The sequence below is a fragment of the Drosophila bipectinata genome, chromosome 2L, assembly GCF_030179905.1.
Source record: "Drosophila bipectinata strain 14024-0381.07 chromosome 2L, DbipHiC1v2, whole genome shotgun sequence".
Classification (NCBI taxonomy): domain Eukaryota; kingdom Metazoa; phylum Arthropoda; class Insecta; order Diptera; family Drosophilidae; genus Drosophila; species Drosophila bipectinata.
Window position 1 is genome coordinate 5,823,603 of NC_091736.1, and position 18,775 is coordinate 5,842,377.

Sequence of the window (18,775 nt, forward strand, 5' to 3'; positions counted from 1 at the left end):
GCATGTCGCACACGTCTGGCCTCTGGCTATTGGTATTTCATTTTCACGGAAATTGTGAAAACTATGTGTGCTCTACATAGCCGAAAACGCAACAAAATAAACTAACAAAATAAAAATATAACAAAGAAAATTCACCAAAATAAAAACAACACCTGGCCAAAATATAAGCATAAGAATCTCAGACACAAAAAAGTGAAACGTCAGCGCTGAGAGAATTGAGAAACTTTTTTCATGGGTGATATTTTAAATCCTTTAAAAGGATTTTCCAACAGATAATGAGAATGGTAATCAGGACAGAGCTTTTATATATTTTTTAATAGAACAGAAACTATCTACTCAAAGCTGACAAATAGTAAGTATAAAAGATATACAAACGTATGAATATTTCTCATTTAAAATTTGTATTATATAACCTTTATATAAGGTTGTATCAAATTATTTATCACCAGTTTAATCAAATTCATTAAAAATAAAAGCTCAAAAAATACAAGCCAAATATAACCAGTAAATAAGGCAAACTTTCCCACCAAGCCGAGTGGGTAAACCCACCCAAAACGCGGCTTAAATTGAGCACAGATGAAACTTTTATTATTATGTAGGAGAGAGCTCACACAATTTTTTGCGTTTGAATTTTGGTAAACTTTTGGCTTTTGTTCTACTTGACACAAAAGTTTTGTATGAATAACAAAACAAATATGGGAAATTCGGGCCAGGCATGCTAAATCAGATGGGAAAAGTGATAACAGCACATTAATTAATGTTCAGCGAGGATTTAAAATTGTTGAATTGTGAAACAAGTGGAGGTGGGGAAGAGTAGCTTGTGAATGTGACTTTTGTGACCTGGGACCGCCCAATCTAACGTATAATTCGATATTGTCCAAACACTAAACGAAATGTCAGATACAGTTTCCTAAATGGGTCAATAATTGAACTGCAGTTCGGCAGCCAGCCCCCGTTTACCACCTTTGTAATAGCCCCCATCCTACGAGACCATTGTGCTGATTATTCCACATACTATTTTGGTTAATTAAATCATTTAGGTCATACAGTTTTGGGTTTAGTCAAAAGCGCGCTCAAATACCAGCCATTGTCCTTCTCGATAGAAAGATTATAAAAATTGCGTTTTTGATAAATAACACTACGGTGTTTACTGACTTTAATAAAAGTAGATGTCTTTCATAAAAAAAGAAGGTTAGGTTAGGATTTAGCTTTAATTTTTTCATTTCTTAAATCAATTGATACAAATATTTTGTTTAATTTATAGGTTTATTGTTTGCCCAAATGAGGGCTTCACTGTTGGGGTTTTATCGTCGTTTGCATAATGCAGCAATTCCAATTAGTTTTACCAACTAAATTTCAATTACATTTCAAACACACTCACACATGTGCCAATGAAGTTGTCCAAAGATGATTACGCTCCACAGAATGTTGCATAGTTTTCAGCGCACGTTTTTGGAGGAAATATTGAAATAAATTTGGAAAAGCCAGAGATATTCGTTTTGAGGCTTTTCGATAGCGGCCAAGTGGGTGGGCCGTGGAAAGCCTAAAAGCATATCATTTGTTGCTCATTTAAATACCGTAATTAAGTGATATCATGCTATCTAATATGAGCTCTCATTCCCCCCGAAAATGGGGCTCGCGTGCCGCTTGCCACGTTCCCGATGAAAATCCTGGGGCTTTCAAGCGCAAACAGTTGCTTATTTTGAAATTTTATTTAGAGCTAATTGTTTCCTGCCGCCCATCACCCCGCACGTCCTCAATTCTTGGCCAGGTCAGCACCAGGGTTTGTATAAGCCACTGAGCAATCAACCCTGCAACTTAAACACACACACACATACACCCAGAGAGGGACACACACACATATGCATACGCACCGCTGGAAAAGCCAAAGGACGAACACTTTCCGCCCATTGTCCTCCGCCCCTCGATTGTTTGTTTATTTGCCTGTTTGCCATTGCCCGTTCACACCGCACCGCACCGGACCAGTTCGAATCGAATGGAATCGATGGGGGAAACGGATTTAAGAGTATGGGATTTAATATTTTCCTGACCGGCTTGGCAGCCCATGAGGTCAGCTTTGAACTGTTTAAAATACGTAAATCGAAACAGGTGATACTTCTACAAGTAAATACTCTAATTCTCTAAAAGAACCTTTTGAATAATTAATTACAAACTTGAAAGTAACTCCCTGTTCAAGCTATTTGAATAATATACAAATATGTTTATATCTTTTAATAGAATTTTTCATCTTAATGAGCGCATTATCTGTTTGTGATAGTCACAATTATATAAAACGGTTCGTAGTCTTCTACAACCCTTTCCGGCTTTTAGAACAGGATTAGGCTCTGACAGATCCACATGGGGTCCCGGAGTAAGCCTTATTTAGTAGAAATAACCCGCTGTGAGAGAAAAGTCAGCGGTTGCCACTGGACAACCCTTAACCCCATAATGGTACTTAGCACATGCTTTTCCCTTTCAGAAGCCCCTCTTACTCCACAACACTCATATACACTGACCGCATAAATACACAGAGAATTATATTTCATAAATAAAAGTAAGTAAAATTTTATATAATAAAGTTTTAACAGAAAAATCTTAAGAACATGTATTGAAAGGTATAGTTTTTTTCCACTTAAATTAAACTTTTAACATTAAATTTATTTATTTTCCGTCCAGTTTTGGACAGCAGCGAACGAGATGGCGCGAAAAATGAAAAAGATGGAGCCCCGTTGCAGCTGCAGCTAATGAAACACATCTCTCCGCTGGGTGGACCGCAGCAAGACGTGTTTAAATTTAGTTTTCGTTAATTTTCGTTTGTTGTCTTTTGTTGTCCAGCGGTTGCCTTGCTGTTGCCTTTCTCCCCTCCACTCTGGTAGCCGTTGTTGTTGTTATCAGCAGCAGCCACTGATAAGAGAGTTGCGGTCGTCAATTTGTAACGAAACATATGTCTGCCCCAAGTGACAGGCGCACTCACGCTGTGTTCTCGTTCACTGATAAGGGGAAAGTGGGTATGGGTATTCTCTGGTGGAGGAGGGGTGGGTGCTGCAGGATGGGGGAACGGTAATGGGACTGACTCAGCGAGCGGTCAACGTCCGTGGTCTGGCCAGGCGCCCCATACTTATATACATACACGTTATGGAATAACTCTTCTCTGAAGCTAAGATTTAATTTTAAATACTATTTATAACTGTTTTCAAAAGTTTTTTTTAGATTTATTAACATCCATACATTTCTAACTAAATAAACTTAATAATTCAGTTTTGAAACTTGAATAATTTCCCAGGTAAGCTTGACTGGAAAGTGAATCCTTCAGCAACTTATCATCTTACAAATAACTATGCACATTGCTATCGTATCTGTGAGTATATGTATCTGCATCTGCTGACCACATATTTACCTTATTACTCCGTTTAATGCCAATATTTCCACATGTATTTATACTTCGTCGTGTAATTTTTCTTCATGTTTACGTTTTGCATTAACTCACATATCACATTTTATATATATGCTTATATATATTTTGTTATTTTTTCTTTTCTTTTACTTCTCAGCATTGGATACATATTTATACATTTTTTTTTTTTTTAATTTTTCCTGCCACTTTTGCGGTTAATTAAACCTTGCGGTCGCTTATTTTATGTAAATAAATGATAAAATACACACACGAGTTGAGGGGAAAAAAAGGAAAAGTTCGTGACCAGCTGAATCCGACTGGAAATTGTGAGATACTCACATAAGGACGTGTGTGCGGTTCAATTTGTTAGTTAATTTTTTATTTGCTTATTGATAACCAGCTAAGTAAACCATACAAAATAAGGGAGAATTTGTTTATTCAGCTTATAAATATTTAAAGAGTGAACCATACTGGAGTTTTATTTTTTTTTAACGAGGGAAACTAAAACTCAGATAACAGACATTCAAATTTTTGCCGCCACACTTTAGCGCGAGACACAGATGGCGCCAGTAAAGAGTCAAGGCGTATCATCACTTCTAATAATTTTATTGCATGATTAGGGAATAGAAGTAACAAATAAGAGTTTAAGATTTAAAAGATTTGTTAATATTTAAACAGTTTTATATATTTAAGCCAAAGGGTTATTAAATTTAGTTTCATAACTGTCTTTTATCTTTTAAACCAATTATAAAAATCTATTTTTAGATATTATCTTTATGGAGTAGTTATCTCCAATTGTAAAATTATTACAAATTCTTATGAAATAAAATAACTCTCCAATTTAATGATTTGTCTTTAACATATTGGTAACATAAATCCCTCAACTTCCATTATGTATATGTCTAATATGGCCTATATCTACAAAAACATCCAAACATAAACAACTATAAATGCCCTTTGTTACTAACATAAAGCAACAAGATTATCTTCAAGATAACCTACGTCATCCAGGTGAGAAAATTCCACGACTTTTATCACTAGGGGGGCATTTAAAAATGGACCAGAAGCTGCTAAAAAGCAGAACGCATCGGACGTCTTTATCCAAGACTTGGATCCATTTTTGGAATGGAAAGTTTATAATTTGTAATTCAGTGATAATAGTTCCAAAACATCCAAGTGAATTTTAAACTAATCTCTACTTATAGAAAACAAGAGTTTCTGAAGACTTATTTAGAAATATAATAAGTAACTACTAAATAAGACTCAATATAGTTAAATAACCTTGTTAATGCTTTAAATCATAAATAATAATGCAAGCTAAACAACTTCCCAAAAATCCTCGCGAATCAGCGGGGATTTTTTCCACATTAATGTTTTGGTATGTTTTATAAAATTCAAATTACATAATCTTGTAAAATTTGAAATTTTTTTAGAAGAAAAATCGCACTTCTTATCTGATAGTGTTCCTCCCGGAAAATATGATAATGTTATCAGAAGATAAGAGATGCCACATTATAGATCACTTCTGTCACATTTGGTTATCTCTAGTTCAGATAAACAATTTTACCTTCATGTTTGGAAAGCCTTCAACTAAAACCTATGCTAACAATTGTAAACAATAATTTAATAATAATATTATTTACAAACAGCTTCGCGTTGCCCGTCCTTTTCAAAGGAAGACAGAAGACTTTACAACCCACAGACCTATATCAGGCCTTAAAAGGACATAAGGCTGAAACCTTGGGCGATATATTCTTTGAGACTTGGCAGGCAGAGGTTAAGTCCTGCAAGGATAAACCCAAAAAGGAGCCAAGCATTATAAAGGTTATACTGAAGGTATTCGGATGGCGTCTTTTTATATCTGGAGTTTTGATCGGTATATTGGAATTGGGAACAAAGTAAGTATAGAAACGGCTAGGTGTTTGAGGGAATCCTAATTAACGTTTATTTTTTTCATAACAGAGCTACTTTACCTCTAATTTTGGGAGCTTTGATATCCGAATTCACTGCCAATGGAAATGGCGATGGAACAATGGCTCAAATCTATGGGATTACTTTGGTATTGGCCTTCCTGCTTGGTGTGGTTTTCCTTCATCCGTTTATGATGGGAATGATGGTAAGTAGTAAGAAATATATAAGATATAAATATATTTAAAAATTTTAATTTAATCCCCAGCATCTGGCCATGAAAATGCGAGTGGCAGTGAGCACTGCCATCTACAGGAAAGCCCTCCGTTTGAGTCGAACTGCCTTGGGAGACACAACCACGGGCCAGGTGGTTAACCTTATTTCCAATGATCTGGGCCGATTCGATCGGGCTCTTATACACTTTCACTTCTTGTGGCTGGGACCACTGGAGCTACTGATATCCTCATATTTTCTTTACCAACAAATTGGCGTAGCTTCCCTTTACGGGATTGGAATACTATTACTGTATCTGCCCTTCCAAACATACCTCAGCCGGCTTACCTCAAAGCTAAGATTACAAACCGCCCTGAGAACCGATCAGAGGGTAAGGATGATGAACGAGATTATATCCGGAATACAGGTGATTAAAATGTACACCTGGGAGAAGCCATTTGGCAAGGTCATAGAGCAACTGCGACGCAGCGAAATGAGCACCATTCGGAAGGTGAACTACATTCGAGGGACTCTGCTCTCGTTTGAAATAACTCTGGGCAGGATCGCCATATTCGTTAGTCTTCTGGGCTTCGTCCTGATGGGCGGCGAGCTGACTGCCGAGAAGGCTTTCTCCGTGACAGCCTTCTACAACATCCTGCGACGTACGGTGAGCAAGTTCTTTCCCAGTGGAATGTCCCAGTTTGCCGAAATGCTAGTAACCCTAAGAAGAATCCAAGCATTCATGATGCGAGATGAATCAGGAGTCCGGGCAGTGGCCGACAAAAAGGATATATCAGCTAAGGAATCTCTGGTGGAACTAAAATCTTTCCGAGCCCACTGGAGTCACGAACATGCAGAACCGGTCTTGGATAATATAAGCATCACTCTTAAGCCCCCTCAATTGGTGGCTGTCATTGGGCCTGTGGGCTCCGGGAAGTCAAGCCTGATCCAGGCTATTCTAGGAGAGCTTCCGCCTGAAATGGGAAGTGTTAAGCTGGAGGGTAGCTTGTCCTATGCCTCCCAGGAACCCTGGCTGTTCAATGCCTCCATTCGGGACAACATCCTGTTTGGCCTGCCCATGGACAAGCACCGCTATCGCAGTGTCATAAGAAAGTGTGCCCTGGAGAGGGATCTAGAACTGCTCCAGGGTGATCACACACTGGTGGGCGAACGTGGAGCAGGACTATCCGGTGGCCAAAGAGCCAGGATCAGCCTGGCCAGAGCCGTCTACAGGCAGGCGGATATATATCTGCTCGACGATCCTTTGAGCGCCGTGGACACCCATGTGGGACGACACTTGTTCGAGGAGTGCATGCGAGGCTATCTCAGGGACAAGCTGGTCATCCTGGTTACCCATCAACTGCAGTTCCTTGAGCATGCAGATCTCATAGTGATTATGGACAAGGGACGTATAACAGCCATCGGTAGCTACGAAGAAATGCTGAAAAGTGGCCAGGATTTTGCTCAGCTCCTGGCCCAGCAGACCCAAGAAGAGAAAGATGCTTCCGAGGACGATGATAAGTCAGTCAACGACAGCAAATCCAATTACTCGCGTCAGAGTAGTCGGCAGAGCAGGAACAGTGTCTCTTCTGTGGACTCTGGCCAGGACTCTGTTATGGAGGAAACCAATCAGCCCCTCCAGGAAACACGTTCCAACGAAAAAATTGGCCTCGGAATGTATAGAAAGTATTTCGCCGCTGGATCAGGTTGGTTTCTCTTCGTCTTGGTTGTTTTCTTCTGTCTTGGCACTCAGATTCTTGCATCTGGAGGGGATTACTTTGTTTCCTATTGGTAAGTGGAGTAAAAATAGAATATAAATTTAAATTATTAAAAATTTTCTTCATTAGGGTCAAGAACAACGACTCCTCAACCGTCCTGGACATCTACATATTTACGGGAATCAATGTTGCCCTGGTGATCTTCGCTCTCATCCGGACCGTCTTGTTCTTCAGCATGGCGATGCACTCTTCCACGCAGTTGCATAACTCCATGTTCCAGGGAGTTTCCCGCACAGCTCTGTACTTTTTCCACTCGAATCCCTCGGGCAGAATACTCAATCGATTCGCCATGGACCTGGGGCAAGTGGACGAAGTCCTGCCCGCCGTGCTGCTCGATTGTGTGCAGATATTCCTGACAATCAGTGGTGTTATCTGCGTGCTTTGCATTACCAATCCCTGGTATTTGGTGAACACGCTCACGATGTTCGTGGCCTTCCACTTTCTGAGAAAGTTCTACCTGAGCACTTCGCGGGATGTAAAGAGATTGGAGGCGGTGGCCAGATCACCGATGTACTCGCATTTTAGTGCCACCTTGAACGGGCTGCCCACTATCCGGGCACTGGGCGCCCAGGAGCTGCTGACCAAGGAGTATGACAACTACCAGGACCTTCACAGCTCGGGATACTACACATTCCTGTCCACCAGTCGGGCCTTTGGCTACTACCTGGATCTGTTCTGTGTGGCCTATGTGGTATCGGTGACTATAACCAGTTACTTTAATCCTCCGCTGGACAATCCCGGCCAAATTGGACTGGCCATCACCCAGGCAATGTCCATGACCGGTACTGTCCAGTGGGGCATGAGACAATCGGCTGAGCTGGAGAACTCCATGACGTCGGTGGAAAGGGTCATGGAGTACAGGAATCTCAAGTCCGAAGGTGAGTTTGAGTCTCCAAAGGAAAAGCAGCCCCCTAAGAATTGGCCACAGCAAGGTCAAATAAAAGCCGAACACCTAAGTTTAAGATACAATCCCGATCCCAAAACCGACAACGTCCTAAAATCTTTGAAGTTCGTAATCCAACCGAGAGAGAAAATAGGCATTGTGGGTAGAACAGGAGCTGGAAAGTCGTCGCTCATCAACGCCCTATTCAGGCTGTCCTACAATGATGGATCCTTAGTGATTGATAACCAGGATATCGGACAAATGGGTTTGCACGATCTGAGGAGTAAGATATCGATAATTCCACAGGAACCTGTGCTTTTTTCGGGAACTATGCGATACAACTTGGATCCCTTCGATCAATATTCGGATGCCAAGTTGTGGGAGGCATTGGAAGAGGTAAGCTCCTAACGAAGACCATAAATTCTAATATCGAAACCGACTTTGCTCACCAGGTGCATTTGAAAGAAGAGGTCGCTGAGCTGCCAACTGGTCTGGAGAGTCTGGTTGCCGAAGGAGGTGGCAATTACAGCGTCGGCCAGAGGCAGTTGGTCTGCCTGGCGAGGGCCATTCTCCGTGAAAACCGCATCCTGGTGATGGACGAGGCCACGGCCAATGTGGACCCCCAAACGGATGCCCTGATTCAGTCCACCATCCGCAGGAAGTTCAAGGATTGCACTGTCCTGACCATAGCTCATCGATTGAACACGATCATCGACTCGGACAAGGTCATGGTTTTGGATGCTGGCAACCTCGTAGAGTTCGGCTCACCCTACGAACTTTTGACCCAATCAACACGAAGAGTCTTCTATAGTATGGTTATCGAAACGGGTCGATCCGGCTTCGATCATCTTTTCAGAGCGGCTCTACAGGTGAGTCAGTTGAACAATAAAATTCATAACTGATAATAAATTATTTCAGGTTCATGAAAGTAAACTGCGCAACAAGTCGGAATAATTTAACCAAAGTAACACCCAAATATTTATTATTTTATTAAATAAAATAAATTGATTAATATTTTGCCTTTTACTTAAATTAGGTCAAAGTAACGTAAGCGTTTACAGAAGCTCGAAGAATGCCATATGCCATCCAATTAGTTTTGAACAAATATTCGCCTTCGGGAAAGGGCAACATTTGCGTGAGCTGATTATTAATAAAATCCGAAGAAACCTTTTCCATTACAAGGTCATGCTTAAAAGAACCAAAATTTTCAAAACCTAAATACATTTGTTTACATATTAAAACTCACATCGAAGGGGCATGTGTGGTTCATATTAGAGTGACTTTTAAACAATCCGTACATATAGCCTAGAACTGGATTCGATTTTGGATTTTTCAGAAACTTGCAGGCATCCGCAGTAATATTATAGAGAAAGAGCTTGTAGCCACTTGATCGCTTCATAAACGAAAAATTTACCTGATGAATGAGAATTTTAATTACTTTTGAATAGATAATATCGTAATTTTAATACAAACGGTGACATTTGTTATGGGTACTTTGTACAACTTCACTTTTAATGACACGTATTTGTAGGTCCTATTGATGGATTTTATATAACAATAGTCAAAGTCGGTGAAATCTTTGTCCAGAGATGTGCATTTCAGGTTTGTAAACTCAATTTTAGAAGAGATCTGGATGTTTAAGACATTCATATAATATCCGATTATAACAATTAGTTTGTTATTGCTTACCTTTGTTACTAAAAAAAATATCAAAATAAACTGAAAAATATTTACTCGCCAATAAATCATCTTTTATACGATTTTTTTATGTCTTTATTTAACGACCGTCAAAAATAGACTAAAACCGGAAAGCGATTTTAAAAGTTTTTTTGATGTGAAATTAAGTATACAATAAATTCGAAATCAATTTAATTTCCCCCCTCTTTGTTAGAACAGGTACATACCTATGCAGTAAATATTTTGTAATTCAGGTAATACGTTTATACACTTTTCTGATCTGAAAAAATCATTTAAACATTTACATTTTACTATTTTATGAACAGCTTATAAAATTTAATTTAATTTAAAGTAACGTACACCTTTATAGTGGCTCGTAGAATTCCATATGACATCCAATGAGTTTGAAACAAATAATCACCTTCGCAAGAGGACAACATTTTTGTGAACTGATTATTAATAAAATCCTTATAAAGCGTTTCCAAAATAACGTTATGCTTAAGAAGAAAAAAAAAATAATAATGAGTAAAGTTTTTAAAGTTTTAAACTCACATCGTTGGGGCACGTGTGGTTTATATTATAGTAGGTTTTTAACAACCGGACAAAGCCGGATTCGATTTTGTATTTTTCAGAAATTTGCAGGCATCCGCAGTAATATTATAGAAAAATGGTTTATAGCCATTCGTGCGCTTCATAAACCTAAAATTAACCTATCGGATGGAATTTTAATGACTTATGAAAAGGTAATGCCATTTTATTAAAAAAACACTGATATTGGTTTTTGGTACAATTTCACTTGTACTGCTCAACAAGTCGGAATAATTTAACCAAAGTAACACCAAAATATTTATTATTTTAATAAATAAAATAAATTGATTAAAGTTTTTCATTTAACTTTAATTAGGTCAAACTGCAATAAGCATTTACAGAAGCTCGAAGAATGCCATATGCCATCCATTTAGTTTTGAACAAATATTCGCCTTCGGGAAAAGGCAAAATTCTAGTGACCTGATGATGAATAAAAGTCGTAGAAAGCTTTTCCACAACAATATCATGCTTAAAAAGAATACAAATTTCAAAAACTAAAATACATTTGTTTAAATTTTAAAACTCACATCGAAGGGGCATGTGTGGTTCATATTAGAGTGACTTTTGAACAATCCGTACATATAGCCTAGAACTGGATTCGATTTTTGATTTTTCAGAAACTTGCAGGCATCCGCAGTAATATTATAGAGAAAGGGCTTGTAGCCACTTGACCGCTTCATAATCGAAAAATTTACCTAATAGATGAGAATTTTAATGACTTTTGAATAGATAATATCGTAATTTTTATACAAACGGTGACATTTGTTATGGGTACTTTGTACAACTTCACTTTTAATGACATGTATTTGTAGGTCCTATTGATGGATTTTATATAACAGTAATCAAAGTCGGTAAAATCTGTGTCTAGAGATGTGCATTTCAGGTTTGTAAACTCCACTTTAGAAGAGATCTGAATTTTTAAGAAAGATGATATTATAATATCCGATTATAATAATTAGTTTATTTGTTATTTCTTACCTTTGTTACCAAATAAAATATCAAAAAAACTTGAAAAATAGTAACTCGCCAATATATCATCTTTTACACGATTTTTATATCTTTATTTAACGTCTGTTTAAAATAGACTGAAACCGGAAAATGATTTTAAAAAGGTTTTTGATGTGAAATGAAGCATTCAATAAATATATATAATAAGCAATTAAAAATAAGTAATTAAGTAGTTGGATAAATTATGTTTTGAGCTCAAAGTTCAAACTAGATATTTATCCTCAAGACTATTAAAATCACAATTGTCCAATAAAAATGTTCTATTCGAAAGCTATTTAATTTTTCCCCTCTTTGTTAGAACACATATCTATTCAGTAAATATTTTAGATTTCAGGTATTACGTTTATATACTTTTCTGAATCTGAAAATATGATTTCAACATTCACATTTTACTATTATATGAACAATTCATAAAATTCAATTTAATTTAAAGTGACGTACACCTTTACAGTGGCTCGTAGAATACCATACGCCATCCAATGAGTTTGGAACAAATAATCACCTTCGGGAAAGGGCAAAATTTTTGTGAACTGATTATTGATAAAATCCGTATAAAGCTTTTCCAAAATAACGTCATGCTTGAAAAGAACAAAAATGATAAATAATAATGAGTAAAGTTTTTAAAGTTTTAAACTCACATCGTAGGGGCACGTGTGGTTCATATTGGAGTAGGTTTTGAACAACCCATACATATAGATTAAAACCGGATTCGATTTTGGATTTTTCAGAAACTTGCAGGCATCCGCAGTAATGTTGTAGAGAAATGGTTTATAGCCATTCGTGCGCTTCATAAACGAAAAATTAACCTAATGGATGGAATTTTCATGACTTATTGACTTCTGAACAGCTAATGGCTTATTTTTATACAAACAGTGATATTTGTTATTGGTACTTTGTACAACTTCACTTTCAATGAAATGTATTTGTAGGTCCTATTTATGGATTTTATATAGCAATACTCAAAGTCGCTAAAATCTTTGTCAAAGGATGTGCATTTCATGTTGGTAAACTCAATTTTGGCAGAGATCTGAAAGTATGAAATATATTTAAGTAATATATGCTTTTAATACCCGTTTTATTTATTTGCTATTGCTTTACCTGTGCAGCTAAATAAAAGATCAAAATAATTTTAAAAATATTCACTTGAAAAAAAAATATATCCATCGTGAATTTTTATGCTTATATATCGACGGTAAAAATTAGACTAAAACTAAAAACTGATCTGGAAAAAGGTTATTTGCTAATTACTGAGGCATATGACACAATTATGAAACAATTAGCAATTATAAAGTATAATTTACGAAGGCACATTATCGAAAGATTATTTTAAACATTAAAAACAATTTGAATTTGCCGCCTTTTCTTGAGAGCCCGTAAGTATTCAGTATTTTTCAGAAAAATCTGCAGCCACACTGCAAAAAATCTAAGCAACTATCAAATGTAAACACGAATACTTCAATAAATTTAAAATATGGCTAAGAACGTCAAGAAGCTGTCGTTAGCCAACAAATTGGCCAAAAAGGGAGATGTCATCACGCCAACAAAAATAATAATCAGACAGAATTCTGCTCATAATGTAATGGTAAGCGGCAATCGATACATGTATGCATTCTTATTTACAAAAAAAACCATGTATGTAACTCTTGATCATTAAAGGATATAGAGGATCTTGTGCAGGCCTCGTCCTCAACATCTTTATACTTCTCCCCCGTTGCATCTCGAAAGCAGCGAAACTTAAATGGAGAGCCCCACAAGATTATAAATATCAAATCCGAACCCATATCACCAACTCGAGTGCCGCCGAAAATCAAAAAAGAGGAACCATTGTCCAGAATTGCAGTGGGTTCAGCTGTGGTGGTCAAGTGTAAAGTGATTCCCGATATCGTGGACTCACCCATAAGGATTAATCAAATTAAAAAGGAGAATGATCCTCTCATTAAACAGGAAATCATTCAGGAAATGGTTGAAAAAATTAAAAAGGAAATGGAACCTCGAGTGGAACCACAAGTAAACCCTGAAGTGGATGCACCTAATCCACTGTGGAATCAGCACCTGGTAAACATTCGCACCATGAGAAACTCCATGACTGCTCCAGTGGACACCATGGGATGTCATAAATGTGCCGATACAAATGCCGATGCAAAGGTAAGACGCAATAGACCAGAGCGTGTACTTACACAATTCTATTTCATAGATTTTTAGAGCAGATTGACGTAGATTTTACCTACTAATGAGTTATGGTAATCTTTTTAAGAATCGTCCTACAAAGCGGTTAAGGTATTCCTCTTAGGAATAGGATGCATATTGGCTATGACATACCCATCGCCAAGAGATACCTATTTTTCCAAGGGAGTAAATAAATTTAAGAAAATTATCCGTTCGAAGTGTAACTTTGTTTGCTTGCTTTTGATTTATTTAAAAGAGTATACAAATATGTACGATACAAACACTAAACACACAGAAAAGAAAAACAGTTTCTTAATAACAATCGGATTAATAATATTAAATCCAACTGAGTCTTTATGAAAGTTACACTAAAAACTTAGAATATTTTACTGACGCGATTCCAAATCCAACCAAATTCCTCCTCGCAGGCTAGCCAGGATGGCAGTAGCCTCAAGATCGTTGTCATTGCGGGTCTTGGGATTGATCCGGACGTTGAAATTGGTGAGGAGCTCCACTATGGCAGCCTTGATCTGGGCCGTGGCAAAACGCATACCTGGCATTAAAAGAAAACGTTATTTAGTTGAATTTGGTTAATTAAAAATTCATTTCTTACCAATGCAAATTCGAGGACCATCGCCGAATCCCATAAAAACGCCCCTGTCTTTGTACTTTTTGGCGGCATCGAGTTCCAAAAATCGTTCAGGCTGGAAAGCCTGCGAGTCGGTAAAGAACTCCTCGTCCTGCATGAAGCAATAGTGCGGAACAATCACTGTGGTGCCCTTTTCGACCACAAAGTTGGGACCATCCTTGTTGGGCAACTCAATGGTTTCAGTGCACAACTTGTTTGACATGAAGGCGGGTGGGAAGAGCCGGAGAGTTTCTAAAAATTGGATATTATGCTAGTTATTGACAAAAAATTAATTTAAAAAATTGTTCGTACCGTTCAGGCAAGCATCCAAATACGGCAAATCGTTGAGTTCTTCGAAGGGAATGATGCCGTCTCGCAGACGAGGTAGAATCTCCTCCCTCAAGCGCTGCTGTACCTTGGGATTGCGGCCCAGGAACAGCAACATATGGGCTAGCACTCCTGCCGTAGTCTCGAATCCATCCAGCAGGAAAGTCATCGTGCGAGCCAGGAGTTGGCGGGTAGTCAGATCCTTCTTATCGGCCAGCTGGAGGATAAAGTCGAGGAAGTCCGTTCGCTCAAATTTCTTTCCACCGGCTAGCTGTGCCTTGCGAGCCTCAATAGCCGTCGACATCAGACCGACGAAGAACTCCTCCACCTTTATTGGCACGAATCGCAATTTAATCAAGCGACTCAGTAGAGGAAAAGTGCTGGTCAGGATGAAGAAAATCATAAAGGTCCATGGCTGATTAAAGAGGTCCTTGATATGCGACATTATAGGAGTCGGCTTCTCCGAGAAACTATTGGCTTTCAAGCCCAAAACACAGTCGGTGACCATTTCGGAGGTGAAGCGTAGACTCATCTAAATAAATCATGTTTAATAGATTAGTATAAGGACTCTCCTGTTATATCATTTACTTACATCCTTGGCATCAATTCCACCACTTTTCGAAGCTCCAAGTCGCACTTGCTTTGTCACCCACTCACTCAGTTGTTTGCAAACAATATTCGTCACTGGATATACAGTTTTTATCTAAATTTTATTTATAATTTTAAATTAGTCCTTACTTTGGGATGTTTAAACAAGAGAGGAAAGCTATCTTCGGGCGGAGCCTAAGTTCATATAGCAGTTGAATATTTATCGCAAATACCCGCAAATTTTTACCAGATACTTTTTCCAATTGTTCGGTTATATGGCAGATTCCTATATTCCTATAGGAACGATCCTTATAAAATTTTTTCGTGAAGGAAAATATTTTTTAGATTTTTTATCCATTTTTCCTGATCCCTTTAAAGGGATCCCTTTAAAATGGTGTTTTTCCCTATATGGCCCACTGTGATGGCTTTATCTTTCCTGATCCTGATCCGATTCTCAAGCGGATTCTGGGCCTATTTCCCACCATTCTGCATCAAAACCCTGAGAAAAAATATTTATCAGATTTTTTGTCCATTTTTCCTGATGGGATCCTTGAAAATGGTATTTTCCCCTATATGGCCCACTGTGATGGCTATATCTTTTCTGATCCTGATCCGATTCTTAAGCGGAGTACCTTAAACGATTTCTGGATCGATTTCCCACCATTTTGCATCAAAACCCTGAGACAAAATATTTTTCAGATTTTTTGTCCATTTTTCCTGATCAATTCGATTGAAAATGGGGTTTTCCCCTATATGGTCCACTGTGATGGCTATATCTTCCCCAATATTCATCCAATTCTCAAGCGGAGTACCTTAAACGATTTCTGGGCCTATTCTCCACCATTCTGCATCAAAATTCTGAGACAAAATATTTTTTCGATTTTTTGTCCATTTTTCCTGATGGGATCCCTTGAAAATGGGGTTTTCCTCTATATGGCCCACTGTGATGGCTGTATCTTCCCCAATTTTCACCCGATTCTCAAGCGGAGTACCTTAAACGATTTCTGGGCCTATTTCCCACCATTCTGCATCAAAACCCTGAGACAAAATATTTTTCAGATTTTTTGTCCATTTTTCCTGATGGGATCCTAGAAAATGGTATTTTCCCCTATATGGCCCACTGTGATGGCTATATCTTTTCTGATCCTGATCCGATTCTTAAGCGGAGTACCTTAAACGATTTCTGGGTCGATTTCCCACCATTCTGCATCAAAACCCTGAGACAAAATATTTTTCAGATTTTTTGTCCATTTTTCCTGATGGGATCCCTTGAAAATGGGGTTTTTCCCTATATGGTCCACTGTGATGACTATATCTTCCCCAATATTCATCCGATTCTCAAGCGGAGTACCTAAAACGATTTCTGAGCCTATTCTCCACCATTCTGCATCAAAATCCTGAGACAAAATATTTTTTCGATTTTTTGCTCATTTTTCACTTCATGTGTAAAAATATATTAAAAACTTACCCTTCCCATGGTTAGGCCGGGAGTTATTTCCGCACGTCTTTCCTTCCATTGCTCGCCGGTCAGTGAGAACGGATTGTTGGCGAAAATAAAGTCGGTTTTTTCGTCTATAAACTTGGCCACCTCATTGTCATGGAAATGCTTGAAATCGGAGACAAAAACACGGTGGGCCAACTCTGGATTAATAACCAGTAACTGAGGTAGTCGGCCTCCGTATACGCCCACTGCGTCGTATTTATTTTTGTATTTTCTAATCGGAATAAATGCACATTATGACATCATAGTTCGTCCGCCTTTTATTGAAAAGCTTCGAACTTACTTATAGATGTCTTGCAGATCGTATATAAGGTGTCGTTTCATCGAAAACATGTTGGGATAGTTTCCTACAAGTATTTTGGGCTTCGGTCCCGGAACCCTTCGTCGCCTCCAGTAGTCAAAGTTCCATGTCAAAAGTAAATAGATGAGCCCCACGACCGCCAGGGTCAGGGCCAGAGTAATCAGAACCATTTTTGTTTCAATTGTTCTCCGTCTGCACCGTTTAACGCGATTGCCGCGAAGCTTCTGAACTGCCTTCCCACCTAATGGTCTCTATTTGTAGCTGTTGATTGGATCCGGTTCCCGGAGAGCTTACTGGGCACTACTCTGACTGGGTTCCTCTCGGAGATAGTGACACTAGCACTGTACCGGCACCCACTTCTCAGAGAGAAGAATACGCCTCACCTTTCCTATAATGGACGTTGTTGGGGTACCAATTAAAGATAACGCTCTAATCTCGATTGCACCCTCATATATATTATTGTTTATACCATTATTGTTTGCTGTCGCAATTCGACCAAACAATATGAAATTTTAAAACTAAAGAGCTCTTTACTTCTGATAAATTAACCAAATAATTGGTTTTAGTAAAAAGAAGATGTAATGATAATAGTTGTAATTTTGGTTTGATTATCAAACATATCTTAAGTACCTAATGCTTTATACCTTGAGATCCAATATCTTTTATCAAGAAGCCTTTTAGTAGCCTTTTAAACTCACTGTATTAGCTAACCATGTCTACTAATTGCGTAAATTATTAGAATTTAAAAACACCTCTATTTATTTTATACCACAGACCCAACGTTTTCAAAACTTGGTGGCCCTAATGCTTTCCAGCCAAACCAAGGATCAAACTACATTCGAGGCCATGATTCGCCTTAAAGATCGAAACCTTTGCCCGCAAACCTTGAAGGATATGCCGGTGGAAGATCTGGAGGGTCTACTGTATCCCGTTTCCTTTTATAAGGTTTTACAAACTTAAAAAAATATTCATTCTATCCTTAACTTTAATTATATTTCAGAACAAAGCTAAATACCTCAAGCAAACTGTGCAGATACTCATAGATAAGTACGATTCGGATATACCCGACAATCCCAAGGAACTCAAAGCTCTTCCAGGAGTTGGGCCAAAGATGGCACACATATGTATGGCAGTGGCCTGGAACAAAGTCACAGGAATCGGGGTGGATGTCCACGTGCATCGCTTGTCTAATCGCTTGAAATGGGTGGCAAGGCCCACCAAAGAGCCGGAACAAACTAGAGTTGCTTTGGAAAAGTGGCTACCGCATAGTCTTTGGTCGGAGGTTAATCATCTTTTCGTGGGATTCGGACAGACTATCTGTACTCCCGTGAAACCAAATTGCAGGGAATGTTTGAATAAGGATATTTGTCCATCTGCCAATCTCGAAACCCAGCCCAAAAAAAAGAGTGATAGATAAATCTAACATATACATATATCTCTAATATATATAATATATCTCTTACCAGTGCCATTTAAAATAAAAATCGGTTCAGTTTCAAGAGTTAATTAGTTGTAGGCCAACTCAAGAAATAAAAGAGATTAAAATGAAATGTGAAATATTATATAAGAAACTCATTAATGAAGTACAAATACAAGCCCATTAAATCAATAGGAAATGGAAATCAAAGCCATAAAAATTGAAAGCTACTTATACTATGATGAAATACAAACACACTCCATGGAGATAAGAACATGAAATGTGATTAACATTAAAATAAAGCACACTTTTTGGCAAAATAATAACAAGAACCTTTCTTTAATAAGGTTTTACTTTAATATTCATTTTTTATTAATTAACTTATTGACTAATTTTTT

General features: G+C 38.0%; 5 protein-coding genes across 10 annotated transcripts; 2 read left to right on the top strand and 3 right to left on the bottom strand.

The window, feature by feature from the left end:
* Positions 1-4,668: 4,668 nt before the first annotated feature.
* On the top strand, positions 4,669-9,190 carry LOC108120005 (probable multidrug resistance-associated protein lethal(2)03659). Its single transcript, XM_017233484.3, has 7 exons — positions 4,669-4,772; positions 5,044-5,292; positions 5,357-5,510; positions 5,571-7,306; positions 7,363-8,572; positions 8,629-9,045; positions 9,095-9,190. Exons 1-7 carry the CDS (start codon positions 4,705-4,707, stop codon positions 9,128-9,130), a joined length of 3,870 nt encoding a protein of 1,289 aa, XP_017088973.3. The 5' UTR covers positions 4,669-4,704; the 3' UTR covers positions 9,131-9,190.
* An 18-nt stretch (positions 9,191-9,208) lies between these two features.
* LOC108119950 (uncharacterized) lies at positions 9,209-11,525 on the bottom strand. 4 transcript variants are annotated; one of them, XM_043211490.2, is made up of 7 exons: positions 11,192-11,258; positions 10,969-11,136; positions 10,214-10,350; positions 9,866-10,133; positions 9,650-9,805; positions 9,423-9,590; positions 9,209-9,364 (listed from the first exon to the last, which is right to left on the bottom strand). In XM_043211490.2, the coding sequence occupies exons 4-7, from the start codon at positions 9,923-9,925 to the stop codon at positions 9,209-9,211; spliced, it is 540 nt and encodes a 179-aa protein (XP_043067425.1). In that variant the 5' UTR covers positions 9,926-10,133; positions 10,214-10,350; positions 10,969-11,136; positions 11,192-11,258. The 4 variants fall into 4 exon arrangements, with proteins under 4 accessions (XP_043067425.1, XP_070133673.1, XP_070133672.1 ...); XM_070277572.1 differs by lacking the exons at positions 9,209-9,364; positions 9,423-9,590; positions 9,650-9,805 and having other exon boundaries at positions 9,940-10,133; XM_070277571.1 differs by lacking the exons at positions 9,209-9,364; positions 9,423-9,590; positions 9,650-9,805 and having other exon boundaries at positions 9,941-10,133; positions 11,196-11,252.
* Positions 11,526-11,871: 346 nt separating this feature from the next.
* LOC108119898 (uncharacterized) lies at positions 11,872-12,613 on the bottom strand. The gene is made up of 4 exons (XM_070276945.1): positions 12,548-12,613; positions 12,321-12,476; positions 12,088-12,255; positions 11,872-12,027 (listed from the first exon to the last, which is right to left on the bottom strand). Exons 1-4 carry the CDS (start codon positions 12,611-12,613, stop codon positions 11,872-11,874), a joined length of 546 nt encoding a protein of 181 aa, XP_070133046.1.
* Positions 12,614-12,845: 232 nt separating this feature from the next.
* Positions 12,846-18,688, top strand: Nthl1 (Nth-like DNA glycosylase 1). Of its 3 annotated transcripts, none has more exons than XM_070277384.1 (4): positions 12,846-13,025; positions 13,106-13,594; positions 17,735-17,905; positions 17,961-18,688. In XM_070277384.1, exons 1-4 carry the CDS (start codon positions 12,921-12,923, stop codon positions 18,375-18,377), a joined length of 1,182 nt encoding a protein of 393 aa, XP_070133485.1. In that variant the 5' UTR covers positions 12,846-12,920; the 3' UTR covers positions 18,378-18,688. The 3 variants fall into 3 exon arrangements, with proteins under 3 accessions (XP_070133485.1, XP_017088896.2, XP_070133486.1); XM_017233407.3 differs by having other exon boundaries at positions 12,847-13,031; positions 17,961-18,686; XM_070277385.1 differs by lacking the exons at positions 17,735-17,905; positions 17,961-18,688 and adding an exon at positions 13,644-13,786 and having other exon boundaries at positions 12,847-13,031.
* LOC108119956 (probable cytochrome P450 28a5) lies at positions 13,896-17,199 on the bottom strand. Its single transcript, XM_017233406.3, has 6 exons — positions 16,943-17,199; positions 16,627-16,873; positions 15,163-15,273; positions 14,556-15,102; positions 14,229-14,495; positions 13,896-14,168 (listed from the first exon to the last, which is right to left on the bottom strand). Exons 1-6 carry the CDS (start codon positions 17,128-17,130, stop codon positions 14,002-14,004), a joined length of 1,527 nt encoding a protein of 508 aa, XP_017088895.2. The 5' UTR covers positions 17,131-17,199; the 3' UTR covers positions 13,896-14,001.
* Positions 18,689-18,775: the final 87 nt, after the last annotated feature.